The 27938-nt window shown below is 38.6% G+C and overlaps 2 protein-coding genes across 5 annotated transcripts; one reads left to right on the top strand and one right to left on the bottom strand.

The window, feature by feature from the left end:
* Positions 1–398: 398 nt before the first annotated feature.
* usp53b (ubiquitin specific peptidase 53b) lies at positions 399–26353 on the top strand. Of its 4 annotated transcripts, none has more exons than XM_085276764.1 (18): positions 399–879; positions 1841–2030; positions 2573–2733; positions 2842–2934; positions 3077–3211; positions 3526–3639; positions 3866–3948; positions 7111–7216; positions 8385–8531; positions 8832–8981; positions 9083–9251; positions 16642–16764; positions 16905–17628; positions 19873–19934; positions 21173–21251; positions 22018–22838; positions 22985–23071; positions 23278–26353. In XM_085276764.1, exons 2-17 carry the CDS (start codon positions 1937–1939, stop codon positions 23059–23061), a joined length of 3138 nt encoding a protein of 1045 aa, XP_085132890.1. In that variant the 5' UTR covers positions 399–879; positions 1841–1936; the 3' UTR covers positions 23062–23071; positions 23278–26353. The 4 variants fall into 4 exon arrangements, with proteins under 4 accessions (XP_085132890.1, XP_085132888.1, XP_085132889.1 ...); XM_085276762.1 differs by having other exon boundaries at positions 22018–22859; XM_085276763.1 differs by having other exon boundaries at positions 400–879; positions 22985–26353.
* Positions 26208–27384, bottom strand: fabp2 (fatty acid binding protein 2, intestinal). Its single transcript, XM_085276765.1, has 4 exons — positions 27234–27384; positions 26847–27019; positions 26514–26621; positions 26208–26387 (listed from the first exon to the last, which is right to left on the bottom strand). Exons 1-4 carry the CDS (start codon positions 27298–27300, stop codon positions 26337–26339), a joined length of 399 nt encoding a protein of 132 aa, XP_085132891.1. The 5' UTR covers positions 27301–27384; the 3' UTR covers positions 26208–26336.
* Positions 27385–27938: the final 554 nt, after the last annotated feature.

Raw genomic sequence — 27938 nt, 5'->3', positions numbered from 1 at the left:
CTGCATGTGCTGTTTACTGCAGCATTACACTCACACAGATAGAGACTGTGGGTTTAAAATTTCTCCAAAGCCTCCTGACAAAATGTTCAATATTGGGCGCAGTTTTCTCCCCTAGCTTATATTTTATAAGAACGGGCACGGAGCCCTTTATCTGGCGTTGCTTGAAAAGACACTTGTGGAATATTTACGCATTTGGGATTTCACTTGGACTCCAAACAAAGACATAAAACGCAGCAAAGACATGCTACTCTTTTTTTTTAAATTTATTTGAATGAGAGCCTGTGCTGCACAGCGCAGGCAGGGGTTAGTCCCCACAGTGCTGCATGATTATGAAACCAGTGCAGTCATGTGATGTCTTCTCTCATCATCATCATGACAAGTTGGAAGTCTGACCTTCCGCCAGCACACAGTTTGCCATGCAGGGATTGAAGATTGCAATACAGCAGCAGTGCACTTGAGGCTACACTAGGGGCGGAGTTTGACCTCTCAAGTCTCAAAACATCACTAATCCGCGTCGGACATTCTGGTACAGGCCATCATCGGCCCCGTTTTACAAAAAAAAAAAAAAGGCGGGGGGACTAATTCTAGTGAAATAACACTGTCCTGCGTTGAGTGCGCTATCAAGCAGGGAAGCAGGGGCTCGGGCTGCCGCTCGTGTGCGTGTCGGAGGGGTTGGGAATGCTGCACAGAGAGTGCGTTACGTGGACCTATCTGCAGTCATTTCTGGGCAGTTTTATTTGCAGGATTCACCGACCAATCGTGGATTGTTTTTTTTTTTTTTTTTTTTTTTTTTTTTTTTTTTTTGCGTTGACAGCTGGACCGCTCTGCGCCTTCAGCGGAGAGGAGAGACAACTATCCGATATCCGACTCCTCTTTAAGGTGAGTGTAGAAGAGCGCTTGTTTTCCCACTGCATGAATGCAAGTTGCGGCATATTTATAATACAGTGGCAGACCGGGAGCTGCTCCCATATACAGTAAAATCTACAGCGTAAGGCTGTGTAACACTGGCAACGTGTCTCCTACTGTGGGAACGTCGAAGCTTTATTTATTTATTTATTTATTGGGGTGGTGGGTGTAGGGTCGGTAGGTTGTTATCGCAGGGAAACACAGGACCAAGGATCAGGTCAACAAATCCCGTTCAATAAAGGAGGATGTATGCCCTCTTCATGAACCCGACAGCAAAGATGGGCGCTTATGTACACGTATAGGCCTATACAGGCATCACATGGTGTCAGAGAGGGTTGCAATAAACACATGTGGCCACTGAAACGTTAGAATATATGATGACACTGTTGATGTTACCAACATTGACTTCAGGATGAAATTAATGTCCTGAAATCAACGTTGTTTCAGCATGTATTTCATATTGGCTATGTCACTTTTACAATAGCATTTACCAATAATATACTATTTAAAATAATAACTTATTCGCCTGTGTATAGACATGCAAATGAGGGATCTTGCACAAGTCACGATTCATTTATTTGTGTTTTGATTTTTTTTATGCATGTATGGATGTAGCTTTAAAATTAAATGTTATGTCTTTTTAAAATGTACAACCACGGAGTTATTTACTACTTTCCTTCTGTAGCCATTCATTGTAATTTCATACTATATTCATAAGAAATTAAGCTATTCCAGAGACATGAAAGGAGTAAAGTCGGATCATATAAGTAAGATACAAGAAAGTGTCTTTGGATTGTTGTTTATTTTATCTTATATCTGTATTTTATTTCGTGTTTAAGATTAAAAACAATCATAGTTTTTGAGAATTCCATAATAAAATATTTTCTCAGTATTTAAAATATTACACCTTTTTCCCCCCCTCCTCGGTCCTCAGACTTTGTCCAGTAGCATTCAATGTTGGGCAGCACATGGCTGAGGCTGCCTTGTGGCTGACAATGCTTTCCACAAACCGCTCAGGAGGTGCGTGGGGATGAAATGGTTGGAGCCCATGGCCAGACCAACTCACTATCTCCCTCATCCCAACATGTCCAACTGCAGCAAGTCTCCCCCCAACTCTGGAGAAGGTAGTTCACAGGATTCATCTGGCGTCTGACCAAATCAGTCATTTGCATTAGTGATGTAATGAACACTGTATCCAAGATCAACAGAATTTTCAAGCAGGGCCTCCATTACAGTATGCAATAAATATTATTGCTATAGGTATACTGGAGTTTAGCTGCAACTGCATTTAAATGGACAGAAATCTGGGTGGTGGTGTGTTTTGAGTTGACACTAGTTGTTTCTTTTTCAAAGTTTCATTTATAACACCACCACCAAAAAATACAATAAAATAAAATATCTATTATAATATACTATATTTAAACCTACTGAGCACCAACTATAAGTACATGGGACAAAGGCAGATGAACAAAGTATAAGGAGATAAGAATGTGTATGGTGCTAAATTGATCTAGTATTTTGTTAATTACTGATTACCTATTAAAAAGTATGGCTTAGAGTTGCATCATTACTTGGTAATAAGAACAAAAAGTAAGTCAAAAGTTGATTTGTGTAGAGAGAATAACTTTGGGAAGTTCTAATTTAAAAAGTTATTCTTTTCCTTTAGCTGCAGGCAATAATTCCATGGCATGGGTGAAGATGTTCAAAAAACCTGGAGGAGGCCTGAAGAAATCCTACCAGCCTGGGAGCATGCTGTCCCTCGCACTCACCAAAGGCCTGCTGAATGAGCCCGGCCAGAATAGCTGCTTCTTAAACAGCGCTGTTCAGGTGTGCACCATGTTTTAAATAGGTTTAGATTTCTGGGTAACTCTAACACTCTTTTTTAGATTATGTCCTTGTGTGAACACATGTGTGTGGTTGATTGGACCCCCGCAGGTGCTTTGGCAGCTGGACATTTTCAGGAGAAGTCTGAGGCAGCTCTCAGGTCACTTTTGTCTCGGTGATGCCTGCATTTTTTGCGCTTTAAAGGTACATTTAGTGTTAATTCATTAAGTCATTCTTCTTTTTTTAAAATTAGTTTTGTCCAGGATTAAATTCTTGTCTGATCATACATGCAATATCTGCATCGCAAACTAATAATTAATTATGCAACTAATTATGTCTTTTTCAGAGTATATTCAGCCAGTTTCAGCAGAGCAGAGAGCGGGTGCTTCCCTCCGACAGCTTGCGTAACGCCCTTGCTGAAACTTTTAAGGATGAGCAACGCTTCCAGCTTGGGCTGATGGATGATGCTGCTGAGTGCTTTGTATGTTGACACCGTGCCTTTTGCTTTACAATCAAAAATAATCTTCAGCTCGCCTTTCCACACTAACTGAGTGTTACAGAGTATTACTGTGTTACTGAAGAAAAGAAAGAAGAAATAGGAACATTAAAAGACTGCACAAATGTTGGTAAATGATCACCATAGTTACGTTTTTGAGGAGTATTAAATACACGCTTACGTGAAGTGTTACTCAGTGGTTCTCATTTACTGCGTCAACTTTTGTGTTTACAATTACGCACCTGTGCTGTGTTCTTTGTTTTGATCGTTGCCTCTGTATCTCCTCTCACACATAATAGGAGAACATCTTGGAGCGAATTCATTTACACATAGTTTCAGACACAGCGACTGATTCATGCTCATCCAAATCCTGCATCACCCATCAGAAGTTTGCAATGATGCTTTATGAACAAGTGAGTAATCTTGTAAAAAACCACTATGTGTTATTAAAAAAAAAACTACACAATAGCGTTGTCTTGTGCAAAAGAAGGGCATAATTTTAAGTTGGTCAGTTTTTTCAATTAATAAATTGAAATAATAAAAAGAGTCATATAGCTGGTTGCTTGTTAGAAATATGCATCTAACACGCTAGACTGTAAACTTGAAACAGTAGAATAATGCACAGCCTTTGTTTTGCAGTTCGTGTGTCGCTGTTGTGGTGCATCTTCAGACCCACACCCATTCACAGAATTAGTACATTATGTCTCCACTACTGCTTTATGGTAAGTACTCGATTGATAAAAAATATTGATATTGGTTGATTAAAAATTAAAAAAATCAGGCCAAAGCAGTAAACCCAATTTAAATGTCAAAATACTACCAATGCTAAAATAACTATGGTGGTTACTAGTTTTAATCAAGTCATCACATTACAAATCCAAGGCTGGTTATTATCAGCAGGTCTATTGTGGTTTATTGTAGTCACAATTTTTAGTTCAAATATGTGCAAGATTGTTTCTGACTTTTTTCACCTGCACCTGACAAAAAAGAAATTCCAGCGTATTATTATCCTTCAGTGGGCTGGTTTCAGTCATTATGCAAATGTACTGTTTATACGATTGTGGAAACCTGCAGTCAGCTGAGACTGAAGAAGTCACTTGGATGAGTGACAAAACGTTTCTCCCACAAAACGCTATGTCCAGATGAACAGAATCAACTTTTGGAGATCCAGCGTATTATCTCTAAATTGAAACGTATTTTTTTTCATATGTTTTCAATATTTTGAATTAGTGAGTCTCAGACCTAACCATAATTTCAAATTATTAAGTTGAAATTTAAAGACAATAACCAAAAAGTTTGACTTTGACAGCCAAAAAGAAGCATTTCAGTGGCAGAAACAAACTTCCATCAATTTTTCACACAATCTTAATGATGTGAGAAATCAATAATAGTGTCTTTGCTAGAGTTGGATGTCTCAAAACTGGTCTTGAGACCAGTCTCGAGACCACTTTAACGTGGTCTTGGACTGGTCTTGTCTTGGTCTTGACGTACTTTGGTCTCGGTCTTGTGTTGGTCTCTCGGGAGATTTGGAGTCAACAGTATCCATGACACACAACGTAACGTTTGATAACGTGTCACGCGCAAAAGTATCAGCTCTAAGAGCCGTGCTTAGAGAGTGCTTTGTAGTGAATCAGAAGAGTCGACTCCCATTGAGCAAGAGCCGGCTCCTCACTTAATTTCCTTTCGCTGCTCAGCTCTCACACAGTGGCTCAGCTATGCTCCAAGACTAGACTAGACTAGACTTGGCTGTAGCTCAGGTGGCAGAGCAGGTCAGCCACTAATCAGAAGGTCGGTGGTTCGATCCCAGGCTGCCTCCTGGCTGCATGCCAAATATCCTTGGGCAAGATACTAACCCCATGTTTGCCTACTGGTGGTGGTCAGAGGGCCCGATGGCGCCAGTGTCCGGCAACCTCGCCTCTGTCAGTGCGCCCCAGGGCAGCTGTGGCTACAATGTAGCTTGCCATTGCCTGTGTGTGAATGGGTGAATGACTGAATGTAGTGTAAAGCGCTTTGGGGTCCTTAGGGACTGAGTAAAGCGCTATACAAATGCAGGCCATTTACCATTTGGATTCATTTATTTCCAAGCTAGCGTTATTAAATTGAAATTAATAGATTATAAATGTTTTTGTGCTTTTAAATCATTATGGAACAAAACGTGATGGATAGAAGACATATAGCAATAAAAGTTGAACAGCTTTGCTCACTCATATTGCCACATTAATTTTAAAAGATAGTGAGGTGAAAAGCTGAACGGCTTAAAATTGTTATTTATTAAAGTAATAGTTGTTTAGAAAATGAATTTGCTTCTTTTCCACCAATGGGGGAATAAGTGCATAAAAACGTATAGATATCGACATCTGCATTAACTTGATATTAGCTAAATTTCAAACATTGCCCAAGAATTTTTACAATCAGTTTATCCCTGTTTGAAATTTTCTGTGTTAATCTTTTTGTTTCTTAAGAACCCCAAAATGGATGCTAAATAACACCCTGCTAATTATATACACCTAGTGAATGAATATATACACCTAGTGGCCACAACTCTAATGCTGGCCACTACAAACTGTTGTACCATAAAGATAAAAAATGTTTAGTAGTGACTGATCTTGTCTAAAATCAGTACTAATATACTAATGATAACAAAACTGAATATGTCTTGATCCATATTTGCTTTACTCACTTTCAGAGGTTGGTGAAGCTCCCATTTCAACAACATTAAATATTAAACAGTTATCATAACTGTTAACTTAACCAACGTACACATTAATGTTAGCTGTTTAACTATTAGCAATCCCCCAATAACCACTAAGGCAGCAGCTAGCGGCTGTGGTTAAAGATAAAACAGCAATATTCATGTGGGAGCGAGGAAGCGAACCTTATCAGTCCTGCCTATGTTTATTATTAATAGGCAACCTTAATTATCAGGATAACACTAAAAACGAATTTGACAAAAAATCACAATTTGAAACTGAGAGAAGTCTACATCAGTTACATAGAAACATTGGCAGCCTACCTTACAAAGCCCCCCTGATCAGCAGTATATAGTGCCGTCACCTGAAGCACAGCACTACTTCAGACAATTTAAAAATATGTTTTTTCCTTTTTTGCACTACCAACGAAAGTCTTAAAATATCTGTAATTTTTATCCTCATATATTTTTGTCCTGTTTCAGACAACCTAAGAATAGTGTTGTCATTGATTAATTTTGTATTTCTTTTTAATGGTAAAAAAGTGGTATCCAGTATTTTGCTGGCTATTGCTATGAAGTTTGAAATTCCAATATCGTAACGACCTCAACATTTTCCAGTCCAGTCCAGTGTCACCTACTATGGTTGCTATTGTGATTTCCTTTGTATATTTAACCTTCACTTTGTGTGTTAAAAAACAAAACACCTTCATAAACAGTTTAATGGAAAGATATTTTTACATTCTCTTTCTACTCTATGTAAGTATGAGATGTGTGTACATTCATGCAGGATTTGTGAATTTTTGAATTGTTTGCAGAGTCAATTACTCTTTCAGAGATGTATTAGATGCTTTGTTACCTGCTAAATAATTGCACAGTTTGCACAGTTTTTTAATGGAAAAGTGTTTTTATATTTCTTTAAAGGTGTCCAGCGGGGATTTTTAGCTGTAGTCTGTTATTATTATTGGATTTTATCAGTAGGTGTTTCCTGGGCTTTGCACACTCTACCTTACAAAGACAAAAAATAATAAAAATGCACAACCTCAATAATAAATAGCATAAATTATTATTATTATCTGCTTAAATTTATATCAGATTTATTGTTTGGATCATATTTTCTGATTCACACTTTTTTTTAATGTTACACATCGAATGGGAACAAAATATTAGTTGATGCATTTTCTGTTTTTGCACCCAGCCAACAGGTTGATCGCATGTTGGGGAAGAGCGAGCGGCTAAGGTCAGACATGTTTGGAGAGTTGCTGCAGGCAGCAAACAACACAGGTGACCTCCGAAGCTGCCCGGTATGTTCCATATTTGCTGTCACTTTTCCTTTTCCTCTGGTAATATTTCTTAGAAAATCGGTGGCTCACTACCTTTTCCCTGTTTTGCTATTTAGTAAGAACATCTGTCTGAATTTAACCTTTAGCAAATGCTGATTTGTTTGACGCAGCTATAAATGAATAATTTAGGCATTCAGTTTAACAGTTAGTATGATACTTTAAAATGGACACAAAAATGACTGTTGCAACTGTGCAGAGTACACTCTGTGCTTTCTGCTGCGACACTGCACTTGAAGCGACCGGAAGGAGACGATGCCAGACTAGTGTTAGGATATAAATAGCGGTAAGGGCTTATCCACTGTTTTTCTCTCATCTGTATTTGCTACCGCTGTCTTCTTTTCAGTGTGCATCAGTTAAGGCACAGTGCTGTGTTCCCTTAAACCCGTACTCTTCCCATGCTCTCTGGCTGCTTTATGCCTTTGCAATATTCTGATGATGATATTTAAGTCACTTTAATTTCCTTTCAGTTTATTTCATCTTTTTGTTTATACCTCAAAAAGACACAACCTATGACTCTGACATTTGGGGAAATTTGCTTAAAAGAAGTTAGTAAGAAAAGTTCACGTTTGCTTTTTTTTAATCTGTGTTTCCAACAGTGAGATTGGTTCAGTGAGAGTTATATAAGCAGAACAGCTAGCCTCAATCAAATTGTAAAACAATTCAAAACTTTCAACCACATTGTAAGTGTTTTATTTACACACGGTCATTTCATTGTTTTATTGTGCGTCTTGTTTATTCATTGTTGTCTTGTTTATTTAATGCCTTTATTACTTTGAGTGAAGAACTTTGCCATTTTCCTTACCAGTGTCTGCTTCTTTGTTTTTATTGGTTGTTGTTTTAAAGTATTTTGCAAATTCGGTAAAGTGTTTTATAAACAACTTTATCACTAAAAAACTAATTACAAAACATCCAACAGAGTGGGTTTTTCTCAGAGTTAGAAAAGACAGCATATTTGCCTAAACTAGTAGCCCATTAGAAAGGCACATTTCCCATTACTGCATAACTTAAAGGCAAACATAATTTTTTTTTTCAAATAGAAAGATTATATAGTTTTACTGGACTTTACTGGACAATTAAAAATTGCTATGCCCAGTTGTTTTTATCCTTAAATGCATTATTTGTTATGCAGAGTAACTGTGGTCAGAGCATCAAGATCCGTCGCGTCCTAATGAACTGTCCAGAGATTGTGACGATTGGATTTGTATGGGACGCCGAGCAGTCTGATCTTACAGATGATGTTATTAAGTCCCTTAGCCCCCGTTTGAACCTGTGTGGGGTAAGACCAAGTGAAAGGCTGAATTGAGTCACCAGTAACCTGATAACAAATAGAATTCCATTAGATTATTATAGATAAAAAACATTGTACTTTTTGCACTTTTGTCCAGTGTGTTAAAAGACTTGTTACAAATGTACATATCGAAAGATATTTGTCAATTTTATCATTTAATATCATATATATGAAGGTCAGCATGCTGTAATCTTTAAACTGGCCACGGAAGTCACACAAATAACTGATATTTTCATAGGATTTAGAATCTGGCACAAAACCATCAAACTTCAATTTGATCTCTTTCAGCTTTTCAACCGAGTCACTGATGAAAATGCTAAACGGAGTGAGCTACATCTGGTGGGGATGATCTGTTTTGCGAGTAAACATTACTCAGCTTTTGCCTATCACACCAAATCTTCAAAGTGGATGTTTTTCGACGATGCTACTGTGAAAGAGGTTAGGATGTCTGCCATTAATCCGCCTTACCCCTTTTCAAAAGTGTATTACCTACTACTGTGTTACATGCTCTAACTCAGTTATTTTCACCTTTTTTTCAGATTGGGTCCAAATGGAAAGATGTTGCTTCTAAATGTATTAGAGGACATTTCCAGCCGCTTCTTTTATTTTACACCAACCCCGAGGGCAGTCCTGTATCTAATGAAGATGCACCAAGGCAGACCACCATGTGTCCCCGCTACAAAGCCCAAGTAAACGGTGACATGAACGGTAAGACAGCCTTCCACTTATTATAACTTCTCAAAAAACAAAACAAAACACCCAGCTCACCCCTGCAGGCGGTTTATGCTTCAAGCTCGGGTCCTCTACCAGAGGCCTGGGAGCTTGAGGGTCCTGCGCAGTATCTTAGCTGTTCCCAGGACTGCGCTCTTCTGGACAGAGATCTCCGATGTTGTTCCCGGGATCTGCTGGAGCCACTCGCCTAGCTTGGGAGTCACCGCACCTAGTGCTCCGATTACCACGGGGACCACCGTTACCTTCACCCTCCACATCTTCTCGAGCTCTTCTCTGAGCCCTTGGTATTTCTCCAGCTTCTCGTGTTCCTTCTTCCTGATATTGCTGTCATTCGGAACCGCTACATCGATCACTACGGCCGTCTTCTTCTGTTTGTCTACCACCACTATGTCCGGTTGGTTAGCCACCACCATTTTGTCCGTCTGTATCTGGAAGTCCCACAAGATCTTAGCTCAGTCATTCTCCACCACCCTTGGGGGCATCTCCCATTTTGACCTCGGGACTTCCAGGCCATACTCGGCACAGATGTTCCTGTACACTATGCCGGTCACTTGGTTATGGCGTTCCATGTATGCCTTGCCTGCTAGCATCTTGCACCCTGATGTTATGTGGTGGATTGTCTCTGGGGCATCTTTACACAGCCTGCACCTGGGGTCTTGCTTGGTGTGATAGACCCCAGCCTCTATGGATCTTGTACTCAGAGCTTGTTCTTGTGCTGCCATGATTAGTGCCTCTGTGCTGTCTTTCAGTCCAGCTTTGTCCAGCCACTGGTAGGATTTCTGGATATCAGCCACCTTCTCTATCTGCCGGTGGTACATACCGTGCAGGGGCCTGTCCTTCCATGATGGTTCCTCGTCTCCCTCCTCTTTCTTGGGTTTTTGCTGCCTGAGGTATTCACTGAGCACTCAGTCAGTTGGGGCCATCATAAGCTGATCTACAATACGGCAGCAGTGATCAGTGAGATGCTTGTCTATAAGTTGAACAGCCACAAGGAGCAGTACCCTCCATGGAGAAGGAGGCTAGAGGGCAAGATCAAAGTAGCACGGAGGGAGGTTAGCCAACTAACTGAGTTGGAGAAAGGTGCGACAAAGAAGGTGCATAAAAAATACAGCAAGCTGTCCATACCTGAGGCCTTGGAAACTGCCAAGCAAAGACTCACAGCCTTGGCCAGCCGCTTGAGGAGGTACACCAGAGAGATAGAAGGCAGGAGAATAAACCAGCTTTTCTCCACAGAACCAGCAAAGGTGTACTCTCAGTGGCAAGGGAACAATAAGAGAACAGCACGGAGCAATACTGGAAGAGCATATGGGAGAAGGACGCAACCCATAACGGCAATGCTCAGTGGCTAGTGGATCTGAGGGCAGACCATAGCAACCTCCCTGAACAGGGTCCAGTAACCATCACAGTGGCAGACATCCAAGCAAGGGTCTCTAGTATGAAGAGTTGGACAGCACCAGGGCCCGACATGGTTCACGCCTACTGGCTGAAGAAGCTGACTGCACTCCACGAGCGTCTGGCAGCACAAATGAACCAGCTGCTAGTTGACGAGAGAGAATGGCTAACCGAAGGTCGGACGGTCCTGATCCCCAAGGACCCCAAGAAGGGACCGGTCCCCTCCAACTACCGACCAATAACCTGCCTCAGTACTACATGGAAGCTCCTGTCAGGCATCATATCGGCTAAGATGAACAGGCACATGGGTCAATACATGAGCGGGACACAGAAAGGAATTGGCAAGAATACCAGAGGCGCAAAACAGTTACAAGTACCTGGGGATCCCGCAGGCGAATGGGAACCATGAAGAGGCAGCTAGGAAAGCTGCAACCACCAAGTACCTGCAGAGGGTCAGGCAAGTCCTGTGGAGTCAGCTGAACTGTAAGAACAAGATCCGGGCTATCAACACGTACGCCCTCCCCGTTATCAGGTACCCAGCTGGTATAATAAGTTGGCCAAAGGAGGAGATAGAAGCCACTGACATAAAGACAAGAAAGCTCCTTACCATGTATGGAGGGTTTCACCCCAAGTCCAGCACCCTGAGGCTGTACGCTAAGCGGAAGGAAGGGGGCTGGGCACTGGTGAGTGTCAGCACCACAGTCCAGGATGAGACAAAAGATAACTTCTCATATATATATATATATATATATATATATATATATATATATATATATATATATATATATATATATATATGCGTATATTTAATATATACACACATATATATAAAGGCGATAATCCACAATATATATCAGGTGTGATGTCTTTTTACTGTGAACTATATTTTCCCACTCTAAACATGTTCAACTCTGCCTCAGAAATGCTTGTATTTATGGTTTGAATAGTATAGACCTACTTTCTGTTCATTCCTTCATTTTTCTACATCAAGATCGTTTGGTTATACATTAATGCCAAAAATCAGTTATCCTGCATTTACTAACTTGAGAAAGTAAATAATGTATTAATGATTATTGGATTGTTGGCAAATACTGTCAATAAATCCATGAGATTAAATAATGGCCTACCCCGAGTCAGATTAGGGATAATCTACAGTTAAGTCCTGATTACTACCTGTAATTATTCAAAGCATTAAATGTTTATGTTTTACTTCCTCAAGTGCAAAACTGCTGTTTACATAAAAAGACAAATAAAAGAAAATTCACAGTGAGCAGCACTTCTGTGGGACAAATTGCCCTGTTGATATCAGAGGTCAGAGGACTGTTTCAAGCTAACAGGAAGACATTAGTCGATGAAATAATCACAAATTTCATCCAAGGCAGAAAAGTATCTAAAAATCTAAGAACAGGAGCTCAAGGGTTCAGTTTGCGCAGGCTCACCAAAATTGGACATTTTGCCTGATCTAACGAGTCTTGATTTTGGCTGCAACATTCAGATGGTAGGCTCAGAATTTGATGTAAATGACATGAAAGCAGTGAACCATCATTGTGGTGGTGTAATAGTGTAGGGGATATTATGTGGCACACTTTTTGGACCCCTTAGCACCAAATGTACCCATCACTGTACCCATCCTCTTATGGCTACCTCCGCTACATTCCATGTCCCAAAGCTCAAATCACTGAAAACTGGCTTCTTGAACAGTAAATTAAGTTCACTATACTCAAATGGCCTCCACAGTCACCAGATCTCAATCTAGTAAAGCACAGGAGATTCATGATAAATGACCATAAAACTTTTTGTGACTTCAGATTGGACATACAAACTTTCCAAAAAGGAATGGTGGTTTTACTGAAACACTAGTGTGAAAAGAATGAGGTAATATTAGGCAGCTAATATCTGGATGAGTCTTAACTGATTCTTCACACTATAAAATGGGGTATGTGAAATTTCACACGTGTGCGCACACATTCACAAACTCAAATGTTCTCTCATATAGCATAGAGTGAAGTTAATTCCCACTCACACAGGAGACAACAATTCATGGCTCTGACTTCTGATTGTGTAAAGATGCCTCCATATCAACTCTATCTGATTAATGTAATAAGTGCCTAATACATGCTGTGGAGTGGGATGCACAGTTTTTTTTGTATAAACAAGAGGAGAAAGAATAGAAAAATTGTGGGATCCTGACACTTGATGTGATCTGTGTATATTTTAGCATCTTGTATTTTATCAGTGATATTCAAATGCCAGTGTGAGGCTATTTTTTTAAAGTAAGGTAACACATATGTAACTCTATAATAGTGGACCCTGGATTATTTAAAAAAAAACAATGATTCATGTTATTACATTTACAAATGCCTTAACTACGGTAACTGCAGTAGCTTGCTAACAGACAGCTAACATTAGCGTTCTAAAAGCTACCTGGACATACAGCAAGGAGTAAAATAATCCTCTGACATAGTAATACATAATAATTTTAGCCAGCTAAAGGAATTTTGTTTCTTTGAATTTTGCTTTAGTTACATAATGTTGGGCTCAGTGTTCTTTTCAGAGTAAGATGCAGTGTGCTCTCTCTGTTAGCTTAGATTAAAAAAGTACTGTGTGTTTTTTACTGTGTGCGTATGATTTATCTAAGCAAACCTTACACTTACACAATGAGTTTTGTGCAACAATAGGGTTTAGTGTCCACCAGGCTGCAATCACAGAGATTATCCTTGGCTTGTCCGGGAACTTAAAGTGAACTGAAGCTGCGACATAAGAGAGCATGATAGGGATCAGAATGCTGATCCATTCCAATTTGTCTAGTAATTTCTTTTCCAAAAAGCCCAGTCTGTTTCAGCATTTGAATTGTCTTTGTGAAAGTATCATCAGGTAAAATTTAACAGTATGACAATAGTATGACAGTGGTGATTTCAGTCAATCACAAATTACAGTTATGGTTTCCGTCAGGGTGATGCCGTTAAACCTCAGGCGGAAAGATTGTCCTCTATGTGCTGGCTTGAACTTGACATGAGGATGATGCCTCTGTTGCACGCAGATTACCACCCACGCCTTGCTCCCTAATCCCCGCTCCTGTGGCCAAACGCACTCATGCCCCTGCTCCACAGTTCTCACTCCTCCCCTGGACATTTCTGACATTTGCCTCCATTAATTTCTAAGCTTTGGGTTTTGGCAACGGCACCTTTCCTGTTTAGATGGATTGTTTTGCTTTAATGTGGAGCCCAGATACTTTGGCATGGGACAGGATTTTTGTTTTTATGACATTCAAAGTAAGTCGTTGATGCATTTGCTTCACACTCAGATGGCTCAGTTTTTTATTTATTATCCTTTCATTGAATGTAATCATATTTTGCCTGTTGTCCTGTTAATTTGATGTGCAGTTTTTAGGAGTGAGTTTTCAGTCCTGTACAGTACTTTATGCTCATTCAAACTAAAGCAGCAAACCAAGAAATGTTTTGTGGTTTAATGCTTTCGTTACAAATTTGCTCTATCATTTCAAGACACAAGATAAAATTTGCTTTATTAAATTAAACAGCACTTTGCTGCATATACTGTTTAGTATGCTTGGAACAGTCGATGTCCTTCAATGCCAACATTGGGCTGCATGAACAGTATATGACAGTTTACTCACTGCTCTTACTCACCACTTTTGTAACATCCAGCTTTGCATACACACAGCATTATGCAATATTTCACCTCATGTTTCAGATAATCCTCACAATATTTCCTTCACTGCCATATAAATATTTGTAGTGTAATAATTGTATTATGTTTTAATGTAGATCTTATAATAAAAGGCAAGGCAAGGCAAGGCAAGTTTATTTGTATAGCACTATTCAACAACAAGGTGGTTCAAAGTGCTTTACAGAGACATTAGAAACAAAAACAAATAAAAAGCATGATTTAAAATTGATTAAAACAAGCAAGCAAACAAACAAACAAACTAAATAACAAACAAACAAACAAACAAACTAAATAACAAACAAACAAACAAACAAACTAAATAACAAACAAACAAACAAACAAAACAGTATGTAAAATCAAAACAGATAAAATCAGAGCAATAGATAAAATCAGTAGTTAAAATGTAAGTTTTGAAGTTTAAGCTTAAAAGTGTGGATTTGGTGCTTTATTCAAATGCAGCTGAGAATAGGTGAGTCTTCAACCTGGATTTAAATAAACTGAGTGTTTCAGCTGATCTGAGGCTTTCTGGGAGTTTGTTCCAGATATAAGGAGCATAAAAGCTGAATGCAGCTTCTCCGTTTTTACTTTTTAAAAAGTAAAAATGAAACCTCTGCTTAAAGCGCAGTACACATACAAAGAAAGAGACAGTGCTGCAAAAAGCAAAGTAACTAAGAGAAGAGCTGAGTTACAAAAGTAAAAGACAGTGGAAGGTGATCATGCTCATTAAAAAGCCAGATGTTCACAGTTCACATCAGCACTGTTTCTCACAGTGACCCGTTTGCTACAAAAGGCAAAGAAACACCACAGGGTGGGCAGCCATGGCAGCAATTGTGTATTTTACCAAAGTTAATGATGCAGCATATGTTCCTTGTTTTGTCTCTTTCCCCGTTGGCAAGAAGCAACGGCAGAATGGTGCATCTACTGTGTACTTTATATGGACTATGATTTAATAATGAAAGTAGCCCTTCTAACATTTTCTCATGCAATACCGTTTACTTGATTCATAACTAATTCTTATAAGTATATGGCACAGGAAAAAATGCAAAAGGAGTCACTCTAAGAGTAAATCATAGCCCATGGATGAATTTACAGCCACTAATTTTGCAAACAGATTAACACTGCTGTCTTATCATGAGATTCAGGGTGTAACAAGACCACAAGGCAACCAGTTTTTGCTTAACCAGACAAAGTTTCCAATTGCTGTTGAATAAGTGTTTGCACAGGATTTCACATCTTATGGATCAAAAAATGATATTGAGGTTTTGTGAGATTCATGACTGCTAACTACGTCATGTTGACTTGTCTGCCCACTTTGGACATGTGACAGTCATGATGACGATCATAGATTAAGTGAATAGCCCAGAGGGCTAAATCATGCAGGCCTAAAAACTGGTCCTAGCAACCATGTGTATTTCCTGAGTAATTGGCAAAAACCTCTTTAAGATTGCTTTGGTTACCCATAGTTTGCATTGAGCACACTGACACACCGGCAGATGTTCCCCGGCTACTCTTCGAGCTGTATTGAAACATTTGCTTTCAAAATCAATGTTGCATCTTCTGGAACATGTAGACTGCAGTAGATTAGTAGATTGTGAGTGCTTGCAGACAATGCAGACATTTTCCACAGGCGACTGTAGCCATTTGGTAACAATCAAACCACTGACAAGCAGCACTCTCTTGCGACCAGTTTCACCTAGTAATAGCCGACAAAATCCAGAAACCACTTGCTAACCAGTTCCGGGATTTACACTTTTCTCCCGCTGTCGGTGGTTGTTTTACAACCAATATGGACGTTCGATCAATGTGACCATGATGTCAAATGAGAAACATCTGTAGTCACTGGCCACTGGCTACATCCCCAGCGTCCTGGCAGAAATAAAAAGATAGAGTACATTACTCAAAGTTAGAATGCACATTTGAGTGTGTGCTCTTATTGTCTCTTTGCCAAAATATTTGTGATGCTGGAGAGTTGTGGTTACGTCATACATAATGTTGGTCAAAAGCACAATAATGTCTTTTGTATAGACTGTAGTCTTGAGTTAAAATATATACAAATCTTTAGAGTTTTTCATTTTACTTGTTATTTCTTTCTTTCTTTCTTTTCTTAAATTTGGGCCATGGGAACTAACCCTGCTAAAGGTAGTTTATGGCTCAAAGTAAATATTTAGCACTCATTTAGTTGTTCGAGAGCCAGAAATATTCCAAATTCTTTGTCAAAAACAGTATAATTTCTGTGTTGTAGAGAAACCACAGTCCTGTCATTTGATTAATTTATTTTCCCCAACAGTAAAACATCCTCTTGGCAGTCCTAACAAATTTCAGGAAACTTTCATGGAGAATTTGCAGAGGCCAGGTGAAACATCAAAAAAAGACAGAGGTCATCGAAGAACTGAACCATCACAAAACAAAGGTAGAGGGCTGTGTGCATATAGCACATGTTCTCTAGTTATAAGGGTAGCAGTGTAAATCTGGGAGGAGAAAGACAAATTTGCAGACTGCATGGGCTCTACATGCGATATTCTGCAAATAATCTGTGTTCACTGTTCTTAGATATGACGCATGCAAGACCTTCATCTCCACCAGAGAATGGTCCAGGGCCTCCTGTGGAAAAATCAAAAAGCTATCCACGTAATGAGAAGCCGTCAAACCATTCAAGCAGAGGATCTCAGGAGCCACATGGACAGTCCTTTAGTGCACAGAGTGGTGGACATAGTCGGAAAACTAATAATTTCCCAGGTCACAATGACCAGGATGGCACCCATGACCAATGGGAAAAAGGTGGGAGTGGAGGAAGTCGCAATAAGTCTAAGTGTACTTGGAGACCTATTCGGGAGGTGTTAAATGTGGACACGGTATTGAATGAACTAGAGCAGCGGCATCAGCAGCAACATGACAGCCCGCGGTGTAGTAAGCCTCCATCACACGAGAGGGTGCACCCAGAACAAAACCGAGATCGCGAGCGGGAATATGTCCGAACCAGAGAGGATCGGAAACAGAAATGTTTAATGACAATTTATGAGGACGAGCAGCGGCTTGAGACTGAGAGCCACAGCTCTGTAGAGTCAGAAAGCCGAGCAAATTACCAGAGGGGCAGCAAACTAAAGGGGGGCCCAAAGACTCTTCTACGTAGTGATACCTGGACCATTCAAAGGACAGAGTCTGGCTATGAGAGCAGTGATAGACTCAGCAGTGGCTCCACCAATCCTGATTCTCCTGGGGTCGATGGCTTTGCTGTTAAAGACCAGAGATCAACAGCGGAGGTACCGCTGCAAAGGTAAGACTCAGCTGATGACTATGACAGATACTGTCATTTTAATTTTACCTGCGGCAAATCGCCAGCATGCTGTGTTCATAAATAGTTTATTTAATAGGCAACATCATAAGATCTCTAGAAATAGAGTAAGATTTAAGTGAATCTTTTGTTATGAATTTTCTCATTAAAATAGTACATGTGACAAAAGGACATTTTGATGACCCAGAACACTTTGGCCCAGAAATCACATTTTCAGATATCTTTTTCTAAAAGCACCAATAAGCCTGTGTTAACAATGACAAAAAATAGTTTTGTATATGTTCAAAATGTATTTTAAGGCCTATCTTTTCCTGGAAAACCAAAAGAGGTTTATGACTCATCCTGCACTGTGAAATGTGTACTATGTGTGAATCTAAGAAGACAATTTCTTCTTGATTCAGCTCGTTACCATGGCATTAATACACTATGGATAAAAACCTTCATTAATAAACATGTTGAGAATATGTCAAGTTCTTGTCAATGACAATAACTAGCATTTCTATTTGCGTTACAATGTAAACAGAAAAAAACAAACAAACTTGTGTTGTCCATCTTTTTAGCTTATGTGTTTTAAAAATGCTGCTCTGCACATTTTAGTTTCATAGTCACGCGCACTCTTGTTTTCCTTTTGCGACTATGGTTATTTTAAGAGAGCTGGATATATTCTGCCACTTGCTAATTTTTTCCACTTATCCACTGGTCACGTTTTGTGTTGTGGACAAAACACCTTAAAAACCTTTGATAGGACACAGGATATTTTTCCATTATTTTTTTGTTCTCTGACATTTTATATTTATAAAAGTTTCCCAGAAGCTAAAAAAGGGAGGTTTATTTTAATACTCTATTCCCATGTACACTTTAAAGGGTGAGTGTGTGGAGGACGCCAGCAGCAGACACAGAAATGCACATATATCTACAATACATAAGCAGACCTGGAAGCTATAAAACAGTTTTGGCTGTATATTTAACAAGGAATTATTAATCACTGAAAGCCATATTTGAGTGGTTTTCAGTCTAAATCTTGTTCAGATGGCACTTTTCATTACTCAGTATGTTTTGATTGGTTGTTTTGTGTGTGTGTGGAGAAGCAGTCACACTGTGAGAATTTGGTCCTAAATTTGTTTGTGTTCACCAAGGCTCCAAATCACCCATCAGTTAATGACTTTATTTGACATGAATATTGATTGTTTAAAGGTCACATTCAACCCAAAATTGAATGGTTAAAAAGGACTTTAAAGTTTAAAAAGAAATGCATGTGTAAATGCTCTCTAAATTTGCAGTCTGTACACGGAGATATTAAAATATGAACGTGCCTCATGCAAGTAAAAGCAAACTATTAAAATACTTGTATTTAAGTATGTAATTATATTGAGTAAAAGGTATTTAAGGTAGGAAATCATCTGTTTTTTGTAAATTAATATTATGAAAAATTTAATAAAATTTCTCCATAATTGTTCAATTTGCAGTTTGTAAGTCTTTGTCAGTGAGTATGGTTTATAAACAGAGAGTACCGATACACACAGGTACATTTTAGGGAGGATTCATAATATAATAAGCACCTTTAGGAATAATAATTATTTAATAAAAACTGCATTTTTTTACAGCCTATTGAGTACTGCATTTAGTCACTATCATATTACAAAGGTATCCTTGAAATATCATGAATGTTATTGATGATGGTACTCATCAAAGCATTATTTTTGTAATGGTCTGAAGGAATGTAGCAATTAATAATCAGTTTTAACTTGGTAATAACGATAGATATTTTCAGTGGTTGATTATTTACCTTAGATGTCTTTTGAAAATAAAAATACTTTAAATGAAAGAGTACCATGGACTACTACTGTTTTCAGCCTTTTTATGCACATTTTTGTCATTTTGTTGAACAATATATGGTATAGCTAGAGAACTACATGAAAGTTTGAATGTAATGTAAGAATTAAAAGCAATCATACGTTTTTACAGGCTCGACAATATATTGGGTCAACTAGACAAGATTCAAAACAACTGTTATACAGTCAATTCCATCTAAAGTCAATTCTAGTCATTAGAGTCTCAGTAGACCTTGAATATGTCTTTGGTGCTGCCATACTACTGGTATTATCTGGATTGATGTGCAGTATTTATTGCCAGAAAAAGAGTAAAAGTTTGATGCTTCAGGGTTTTTTTTATGCTGGCTCTGTATTAAACTTGGAAACACACTCAGTTGCTGTCTTTTATTTTCAGCCAGCAGCACCAAAAAGGAGGCGATGCAAAATCTAGTATAATGTCCTCACCTCCACACAATGGTAAGTTCCACGATTTTATAGGCTTCCTGAGGTTTTCGTGGCACAGTAAAATAATTAGCTGGTAATAAATGTAGTGTGTGAAGTAACCACAGCGCAGTGCGTAATTGTAACCTGCTATTAGTAATTTTCAGTTTTTGGTAAAATGTTAACATGCATGTACTTGTATGTAACAGCCTTATTCTATGTAACAAGTCCACTTTATATAACAGGTATGCATGGAAACATACGTTGTGGGTGGATGTAATTATCCCTCCACAAACAAAGTCATATCTGCTTTAAAAACACGATGTGGATGTTTTAAATGTAGATTTTGCCATAAAAGAAGCAAAAAAAGGATAACATGTAAAAAAAAAAAAATTAAAGTAATATAATGTGACGTTTGAAACAGGACTTTGGTCTCAGTTATATGTTTTAAAATATTTGCAATACTTACATGAAAAGATTTACAAGGAAAAAAGAAACTTAGATTAGATCTTTCAAAAGTTCATCTTTCTTTCTTTCTTTCTTTAACCGAATTTCCCAGAGGAACCCACCCGAGGGATTAATAAAGTTCTATCTTCTTCAACCTGTCTTGTATAGGCTATGTTGAGTTTGGACTGGCTTATTTAACCTCTTCACCCAGTCAGTCCTGCACAGGCATTAATCTGATGATAATCCCACAAAGCTTGTTCAGATAGCACAGCTGGACGTGGCTGCCGGCATTGTCATAAATATCTTTCTGTTGCATGCTGTACTTAGGAGTGTGCTGCACTCAATACTTAATCAAGGCTATGTGCATTCAGAGCCAGTGTTTCCAACCAACAGCTAGAGCTTTTATCCTTGCATGGACCTCTCCAGGGCAACAGCGAAGAAAAAAATAACACATCTATTTTTAAAGGGAAGGAATTCAGCACCACACTGCCTCTTGCTGCGCTGGTGCATGGAGGGAGCTTGCTGACTGATTCATCCAGCTGTGTGAAAGTCTTGTGAGATTAACTTGCTGCTGCTGCCACCTTGTGTCCTGAGAGGGCAACAGCCTTGATGTCAGACAGATGATTTTCTCCCAGCTGCCTTCTTAGTTTAGACTTTTGATTAGCCTGTGATTTTCCATGTCTTACTATTTGTTTTGCTCTTCTTGTGTAATAATAGTAATAATAAACCTTATAAAAAGATGGATTTATCTTTTTTGGATGTTTCCTGTTTTATTCAGTTTACTGCTTTGTTTTGATCCTGTTTTTTTGTTTTGTTTTGTTTTATAGGCAAACATCAACCCAAACCTCAGGGAAAGAACCATGATCAAGTTTCACATTCACATCAAAAGAGCAGTCCATGTTCGAGGTTGTTTCTTGTTGTTTCTCTTGAATTACATAAAAATGGCTTTAGTTTTTAAAAAATAGTTCAAGTTGATGGACTTAATCCACCTGTATATATAGGGATGACTTGCACTGTGGTTATAGTGTGTAATGGGTCATATTGGATAAATTAACAAATCGCATAATTAGTATAAACTGAGAACACAGACAGAGAGCTAAATGAAATGGAAGAGGAGACCTAAAGGATGGAGCCAGAAAGTCAACACTGTGATTCTAAAACTCAGTTTACCTCTGGAAACTTATGTTCCTACAATCAATGCCCTCCACATCAAAAATAGATGTGTGCATAACTACTAGAAGAGATTTTTGTAGCACTGCTGTCATGGAAACTTTAGTTTCTCCTCCCCAAACTTCAGCTGACAAAAAAAGCAAACCAGACCAGATGCTGAGCTTCCTTCCTGAACATTTCTGGACATTTCATTCATTGAAAATCAGTGATACCTGAGAAAAAGTACAGTTGTATAATATATCTTTAAAAAAATACATGTGACATGTCAGAGTAGTTTGGATTACGGTGATTAGGCCAGCCAGCAAGTTGTAGATCTTGGATGTTTGAAAAGTTGTCGGAAACTTGCGCTGCTTCAGTTTGCACCCCAAAATGTGTTGTTTTGCATAAATCCAAGTTATTACACTGAAATGTAATATAGCAATAATATATAGCAAAATGCTTTAAGACAATATACATGAATTTTAAGTTTTTACATCTTAATTAATTTCCTCTTTTTCTGTAGACGGAAATCAAAGTACACGTCTAGTACCTCCAGAAAAGCAGGGTCTTCTGAGAGGATCTCGTCTGGCTCGGACAGCAGGCAGAGTGAGCAGCAGGAGATGACAAACTGTAGAGGGCACACTGGAGAAAGTACAAACCTGAGGCACATTACAAAAACCAGCAGCTCAGAATGGAACAGCTCTGATGATCTTGCTCTCTCTGAGCCAGAGGATAGAGAAAGCACTTACCTCTCCAGTAACAGCGAGGCCACAGCCTCTGATTCTCAGTGTCCCCATATAAGCCTGCCATACCACCCTCCCAGCAATGTGACGGCAGAACCTCTTCAACTGAACAGCCAGCGTCAGCTTGGTACAACAGGGTTGCCTCACCTTCGACCCAGCCAACGGACTCCTCACCAAGGGGAAACAGGCCACCCAGTGTTTCGTCCCAGGATGCTCCAAGAACCTTTTCCATCAAGTCCTCGTCTTTCGTCTACATCTTACGTCAGTCCTCACAGAAAGCCCGACATGTCGGGCCTCCGAACCTTCTCAGATGCAAGCTCCAAGTCAGGGTCTGACCCAGAAAGGAGTACCCCATCATCGTGTGAAAGCGAGGAAAGAGCAGCTGGATGCAGGATGGAACAGGCAGTGCCTGCTCAAGAGGTTTCTCTGACAACATACTTCAATGTGGATAACTGCATGACGGAAACATACCGTCTCAAGTACCACAACCAGAGGCCTCTTGTCCTCTCTGCCACGGTGCCACGGACAACGGTTGCAAGTGAGCGGAGAGATAACAGTGATACACATTCACAAGATGTGCCAAAAGCCAGACCGGAAACAAGTAAGCCTCCAAACAAAACCAGTAAGTTACTGGAAAGGACAAAATGACAATATCGTATTGTTTTCTTTGTTGCTGTGTCAGTGACACGTGACTGTTGTAAAAACAAGGGTTTTTTTTAAAGGAAACTCTTTTTTTTTCCTTCACAGGCCATAATAGCAATAAACCCACTGCAAAATGGAACCCAGTGACAGCCAAAGGACTGGATGAACGTGGTTTTTTATGAGTGTAACTTGGTAAGTTTTGTTTACATGGATGGGCAGTATTAACTGGATGCCAAAGAGTTTACAGAATGGAAATATGTCAGGAAGCCACGGCACCTCCAAACCGAGACGAACTTATTTATGCAAGCCTGTCACATAAATAAAACCTATTTCTAAATGCTGTTGTGTATGACTTGACGGATTATCAACGTTCACGTGTATCTTCATTTGTTTTGTAGCGTTGCTGCACGAAGATTTTGTTTCAACAAAACCCTGTTTTCAGTTTGCACTAAGAAGTTTTTTTAGGGTTAGATCGTTCTTTTTTATCACCGTATGTCTGTTTTAAAATATTTGTATTTTAGTGCACATATTTTATTTGTGCACTAGTGCTGCAGAAATTAAACTATACAAATATATTTAGGGTAAGGCAAAAGAGATTAAGGTGAATCACAGATGATGTGCTGTGGTCTGTATGGTAAAAGAATTGAGTGTGATCACAAATAAGAGCATGCTATCATGAAAAGATATGCTAAAGATACATTATCTGATTATGATGTCATTCTACACAACATAATAACATCAAAGGTTGGCCTCATCGATAGCAGGTTAAAGGCAGTTAATCTAATTACCCCTGTCAAAGGAGTAAGATCGGAAAAGTATTCATGATTTCTGAGCACCTTACGAGTTTTATGCACATTTTGGAGGCTTTAGGTCACCAGAGGACAGACGCTGTAACAGTGAGTCTTATTTATTTACTGAGGTGTTCTAAGTGTTATCAGTTATCAGTTATTTTACAACATTATTCTGTTAATGAATGACTGTGGGCTGCCCCATACCAGTCAGTCTTTTGATGTAAAAAAAAGAAAAAAAGTGTACTGGAAAAGATGATCGATTGTTCATTTACTTGAGAAAACCACCCCCAGTAAAGGTCAATTTTATGTCATCCTTGAAAAAAAATGTGTAACTTGTTTTATTGGTTGGTTTTATTGGCAATGTCACAGGGCAGCCTTCAGGCTATTTAGTAACCGCCATACACAGTCGTGCAACCTTTTTGTGTTTTCTTGTCTTCAGTGCTGATTCTTGTAACCTTTTTTTTGTAATTCCCAGTGATGTCAAAACCATTTTTCCCCAGTCTTCCTCTTAAAGTAGGCAGATTTAAATGCAGGTCTGTATTTCCAGGTATTTTCATAATAATGCCAATGTAATTGATATAACTGACATAACTATTAACCATACTACTTAACATAACACACAAGTATCCTTGTTCATAGTAAGACTAATATTCTGAAACCTGCATGTGGCCTTTACAGAGTCATACTAGCTGTTTGTACAGCCTGAGCATGAGCATGATAATCCTGGACTGACTCCAGCAAACATAACATTCTGTTTGATTTTATTCAATTGTAATAAAACAAAGTCATCAAATAGCAATTTGTAACCTTTTAAACACTTGAATGTTCTCTTGCTCACACTAGAATACATAATATTATGTTATGCTTACATTTTTGAATCTAAATGTATAATGCAAACAATGTGTTGGAAAACAAACTGTCAGAGGCATACTATGCATTCACTTTAAAAAAATAATTACTTTAAGAGCAGGTTTTGGTGTTTTTAGATCCTTTTTTTTTTATATGCACATTTTTCAAATCTCAATATATATATATTTTTTTCAACTCACTAGATTGCCAAGTCTCTTTATAACCATCATGCCATATACACATATTTTTTTTCACCTTACATTTTTATCACATCAACCTTTGTCCAGGTATTTACTCCTACTGAACACATTTAGCTGTGTATGTATGCCGTGTTTGACCCGACAGACATTTGAAATTTGTGTTGGTCATTTCGTTTTTTTGGGTGTTTCTACTTGTATTTGTCATGGTTTACTTACACTGTTTAAATATAAGAAAAACAAGACTTGGACTTCACAGGCAGTCCAGTCTATCGCTCACTGATACAGTACACGATGATATACACTAGACTGCCTTTAAACAACTTGATTGTGCTGTAATAATTATAAATCCCTGCTATTTTTAAGACTTCCTATATATTTAATGGAAAAAGTAACTAAATAACTAAATTACCGATAAACTGAAGCTCAGTCCACGAATAATAACCAGATTACCTTAACGTTGATTCACATGTGAAGTGTTTTTTCTTCATAATGATTGTGGGTTTGTTTTTTTTTCCTTCATCTTAAAAAACTCTTCTCTTTTCCTCACAAGTTTAATTTTACATTCTGAACATTGTGTCTTCAGTTGTATCAACAGTGCCTTGACACTTTCAGTGAATTCATTTTTTGTTGTTGTTTTGTTCTTTGTTGGTGAACCACATTTAGAGAATAAAAATGATGAATGAAGGGAAATAGACGATGTTGCGATTAAATTTGGAGCAGGCAATGCTACCGGTGACGTATTTGACACTCCTGTATGTGAAAATGTTATTTATAGGTTGGATTGGGGTTCTTAGTGGCTCCTTCAGGCTTCGATGTAACAATCACAGCTGCAGGCAGCAAACTCAGCAGTTCAAAAACTATTCCCTCTGTTAAACTAACAGTACTTAATCCAATTGTGCAAATACGATTATGTCTTGCATTCACAGTTTGTAGTCTTCAGTTAAAGTTTGAATTTGCTCTCGAGGCCTGCTTGATGAGACTGGTTTTCTCCTGTGTCACTTAAAGTCACAGTTGGCATTGCATCGATCTGTTTCTTTTATTTCGGGCTACCCGTACAGTGGAGCAACCTAATTACGCTGTAAAACCACAAAACAAAAGAAAGCTTTCTGCATGATCTTATCATGTCACTGATCTTATCAGTTATAAGAAGTTATAAGATGACGATGCCTGATAAGTAGCCTCGGGATGCCTCCCTGAATCCTGCCGTCTGCTTGGTTTTGGTCCTGTGCATTTGGTCTGCTGAGTTGATTTATTGACATTACAGTAAATGCTTCATGTCAGTTTAAAGAAACATGTGAAACCTGTCTACACTTTATATTTTTGTAGATAATATATATTTATTTTTATTCATTGTTGAATAAAGTTTCAATTATTGTATCACTACTAAATTAGCCACTTGACCGTGTGTTTGTGTGTGTGTGTGTTTAACTTTGCATGAGCTTCCACAGAATATTATTTGATGAAAAGCAGAGGAAACAAGCACACAAATTAATAGGCAGTTGTGACTTTATTAATACAGCTATTAAAATATGATGAGTTACATGTTGTTGATGACTTGGCACAAAACTGTATGTAACCCTGAAAATATTTCAATTCGGTTCTTTAGATGGATTTGGTCTAACTCCTCTTGAAAATCCTCTTTGCATCCACACCTTCGTAGGTGTAGCTCTGTTGAAGAAAGATTAATCAAATACAGTTGTTATTTAACTTCACATTTTTTTATGCCGGGATGAAAATTTATATTTCTGAATGTATAATCTCTATTTTTATACGTTTGTAGGAACTCTGCCTTGCCTGTATGAGTTCATCTCCTTGAACAATTCTGGTTGTCGTCAGGTCTTTTCCGTTGTCCTTTCTCTTGAAAATTCCCTTCAACACGTCTCCCTCCAAGGTCCACGCACCCTGAGAGTTGAAACCAACGATGAGGAAATTAATGAAATAGAGAACAGGCAAGGAGGGGATATTGTGCAGAAGTCCAAAGGCTGACTAGGCTGTTTGACACTTTTATAGTTGCGGTATTGAACAGAGGGCAAAGTCAAGGCTTGATGTATGGATTGTTGACTTAGTAACAGGGACTCAAAAGTTGAAAGTCTAAAGTGAGTGAAACTAGGAGCCACTTTAACTTACTGATAGTTCTGTTCCATCTGCAAGGGCGTACTCAAAGGTGACTCCGAGGGTAAATTCAATTTCGATGTTGCGGAAAGCGCTGCTCTCCTTGACGTTAAACTTGTCTCCCTCCTGTGTGATGGTAATCTTGAGGTTGTCGTGAGCAGCCAGCTTCCTCTTCACCATGTTAACTCCTGTGGATAGACACAATAAGGTCACAATAGATTGAGCAATGTCAGGAAGTTTTACCCGTCTAAAGGCTAATCACTTATAATGCAGTCACAAAAAAATGTGCATGACTATCAGTTTGGTGCAAAGATTATATTTAGACATTAATACATCAGTATTCTTTATTTAAGAAAAAATGAAGATTCAGAAGCAGCTTATCAAGACAGCTCTAGCACTCACCCATTTTTTCCATGAATTTGTCATAGTTCTCATTTTGAGTAACTTTCCAGGTGCCGTTGAAAGTCATGGTGGCGGTGAGGGTGAGCTGGAGGACTCTGCAACAAGGAGTGCCCTTTTCAAACTCTGCCGCTCCTTTTAAATCACACACCCTCTTATCTCATCATCTATCTGATTGCTGATGTGGCCGTTTAAAGCTCATGTTTTTTTTTCCAAGGTAATATCCTAACTGTGTGACAATGAATAGATAAATGGTAAATGGACTCAAGCTTATAGAGTGCTTCTCTACTCTACTAGAGCACTCAAAGTGCTCTATTGAATGTTTAATGGCCACTTCATCCTGAATCTGTTTGCCAAAAGTCTTGGTCACAGCTTAACCACTAACCATATTCAGTGCAGAACTGCAGCATTTAAGTCTGCACTATTTGATACAAGAGGAATATATTTGAAATTTCTTTTACTTTAAAACTGTTCCTGCCATTTACTATTATTACAGATCCATTGCACATGTGCACTCCTCCAAATCTGTATGTAGCTAATGCAGGTTTAATCTTATCATTCATCCAAGATACTGCATCGGTGTAGTTGTAATTTCTCTCTTCCACTATACTTGATTATATGTGATACCTTTGTCCTTTATTGCCCATTGCTAATAAACAAGACCTTTGACATCTAAAGTTAATGTTATACAAAACAAAAGAAAAAAAG

The sequence above is a fragment of the Mchenga conophoros genome, linkage group LG6 (genome assembly GCF_057382185.1).
Source record: "Mchenga conophoros isolate Kocher_MC1m ecotype Shallow Benthic linkage group LG6, M_conophoros_male_GT1.1, whole genome shotgun sequence".
NCBI lineage: Eukaryota > Metazoa > Chordata > Actinopteri > Cichliformes > Cichlidae > Mchenga > Mchenga conophoros.
This window is presented reverse-complemented; position numbering and strand designations above follow the sequence as displayed.

Coding starts and splice junctions, on each gene's coding strand:
- usp53b (XM_085276762.1), top strand. CDS start 1,937: ATGAAATGGTTGGAGCCCATGGCCAGACCAACTCACTATCTCCCTCAT. Junction 3,640..3,865: donor CAATGATGCTTTATGAACAA/GTGAGTAATCTT, acceptor TTTGTTTTGCAG/TTCGTGTGTCGCTGTTGTGG. Junction 22,860..22,984: donor TAAGCCTCCAAACAAAACCA/GTAAGTTACTGG, acceptor TTTCCTTCACAG/GCCATAATAGCAATAAACCC.
- fabp2 (XM_085276765.1), bottom strand. CDS start 27,300: ATGACTTTCAACGGCACCTGGAAAGTTACTCAAAATGAGAACTATGAC. Junction 27,020..27,233: donor CAAATTCATGGAAAAAATGG/GTGAGTGCTAGA, acceptor GTCTATCCACAG/GAGTTAACATGGTGAAGAGG. Junction 26,622..26,846: donor CAGATGGAACAGAACTATCA/GTAAGTTAAAGT, acceptor TTCAACTCTCAG/GGTGCGTGGACCTTGGAGGG.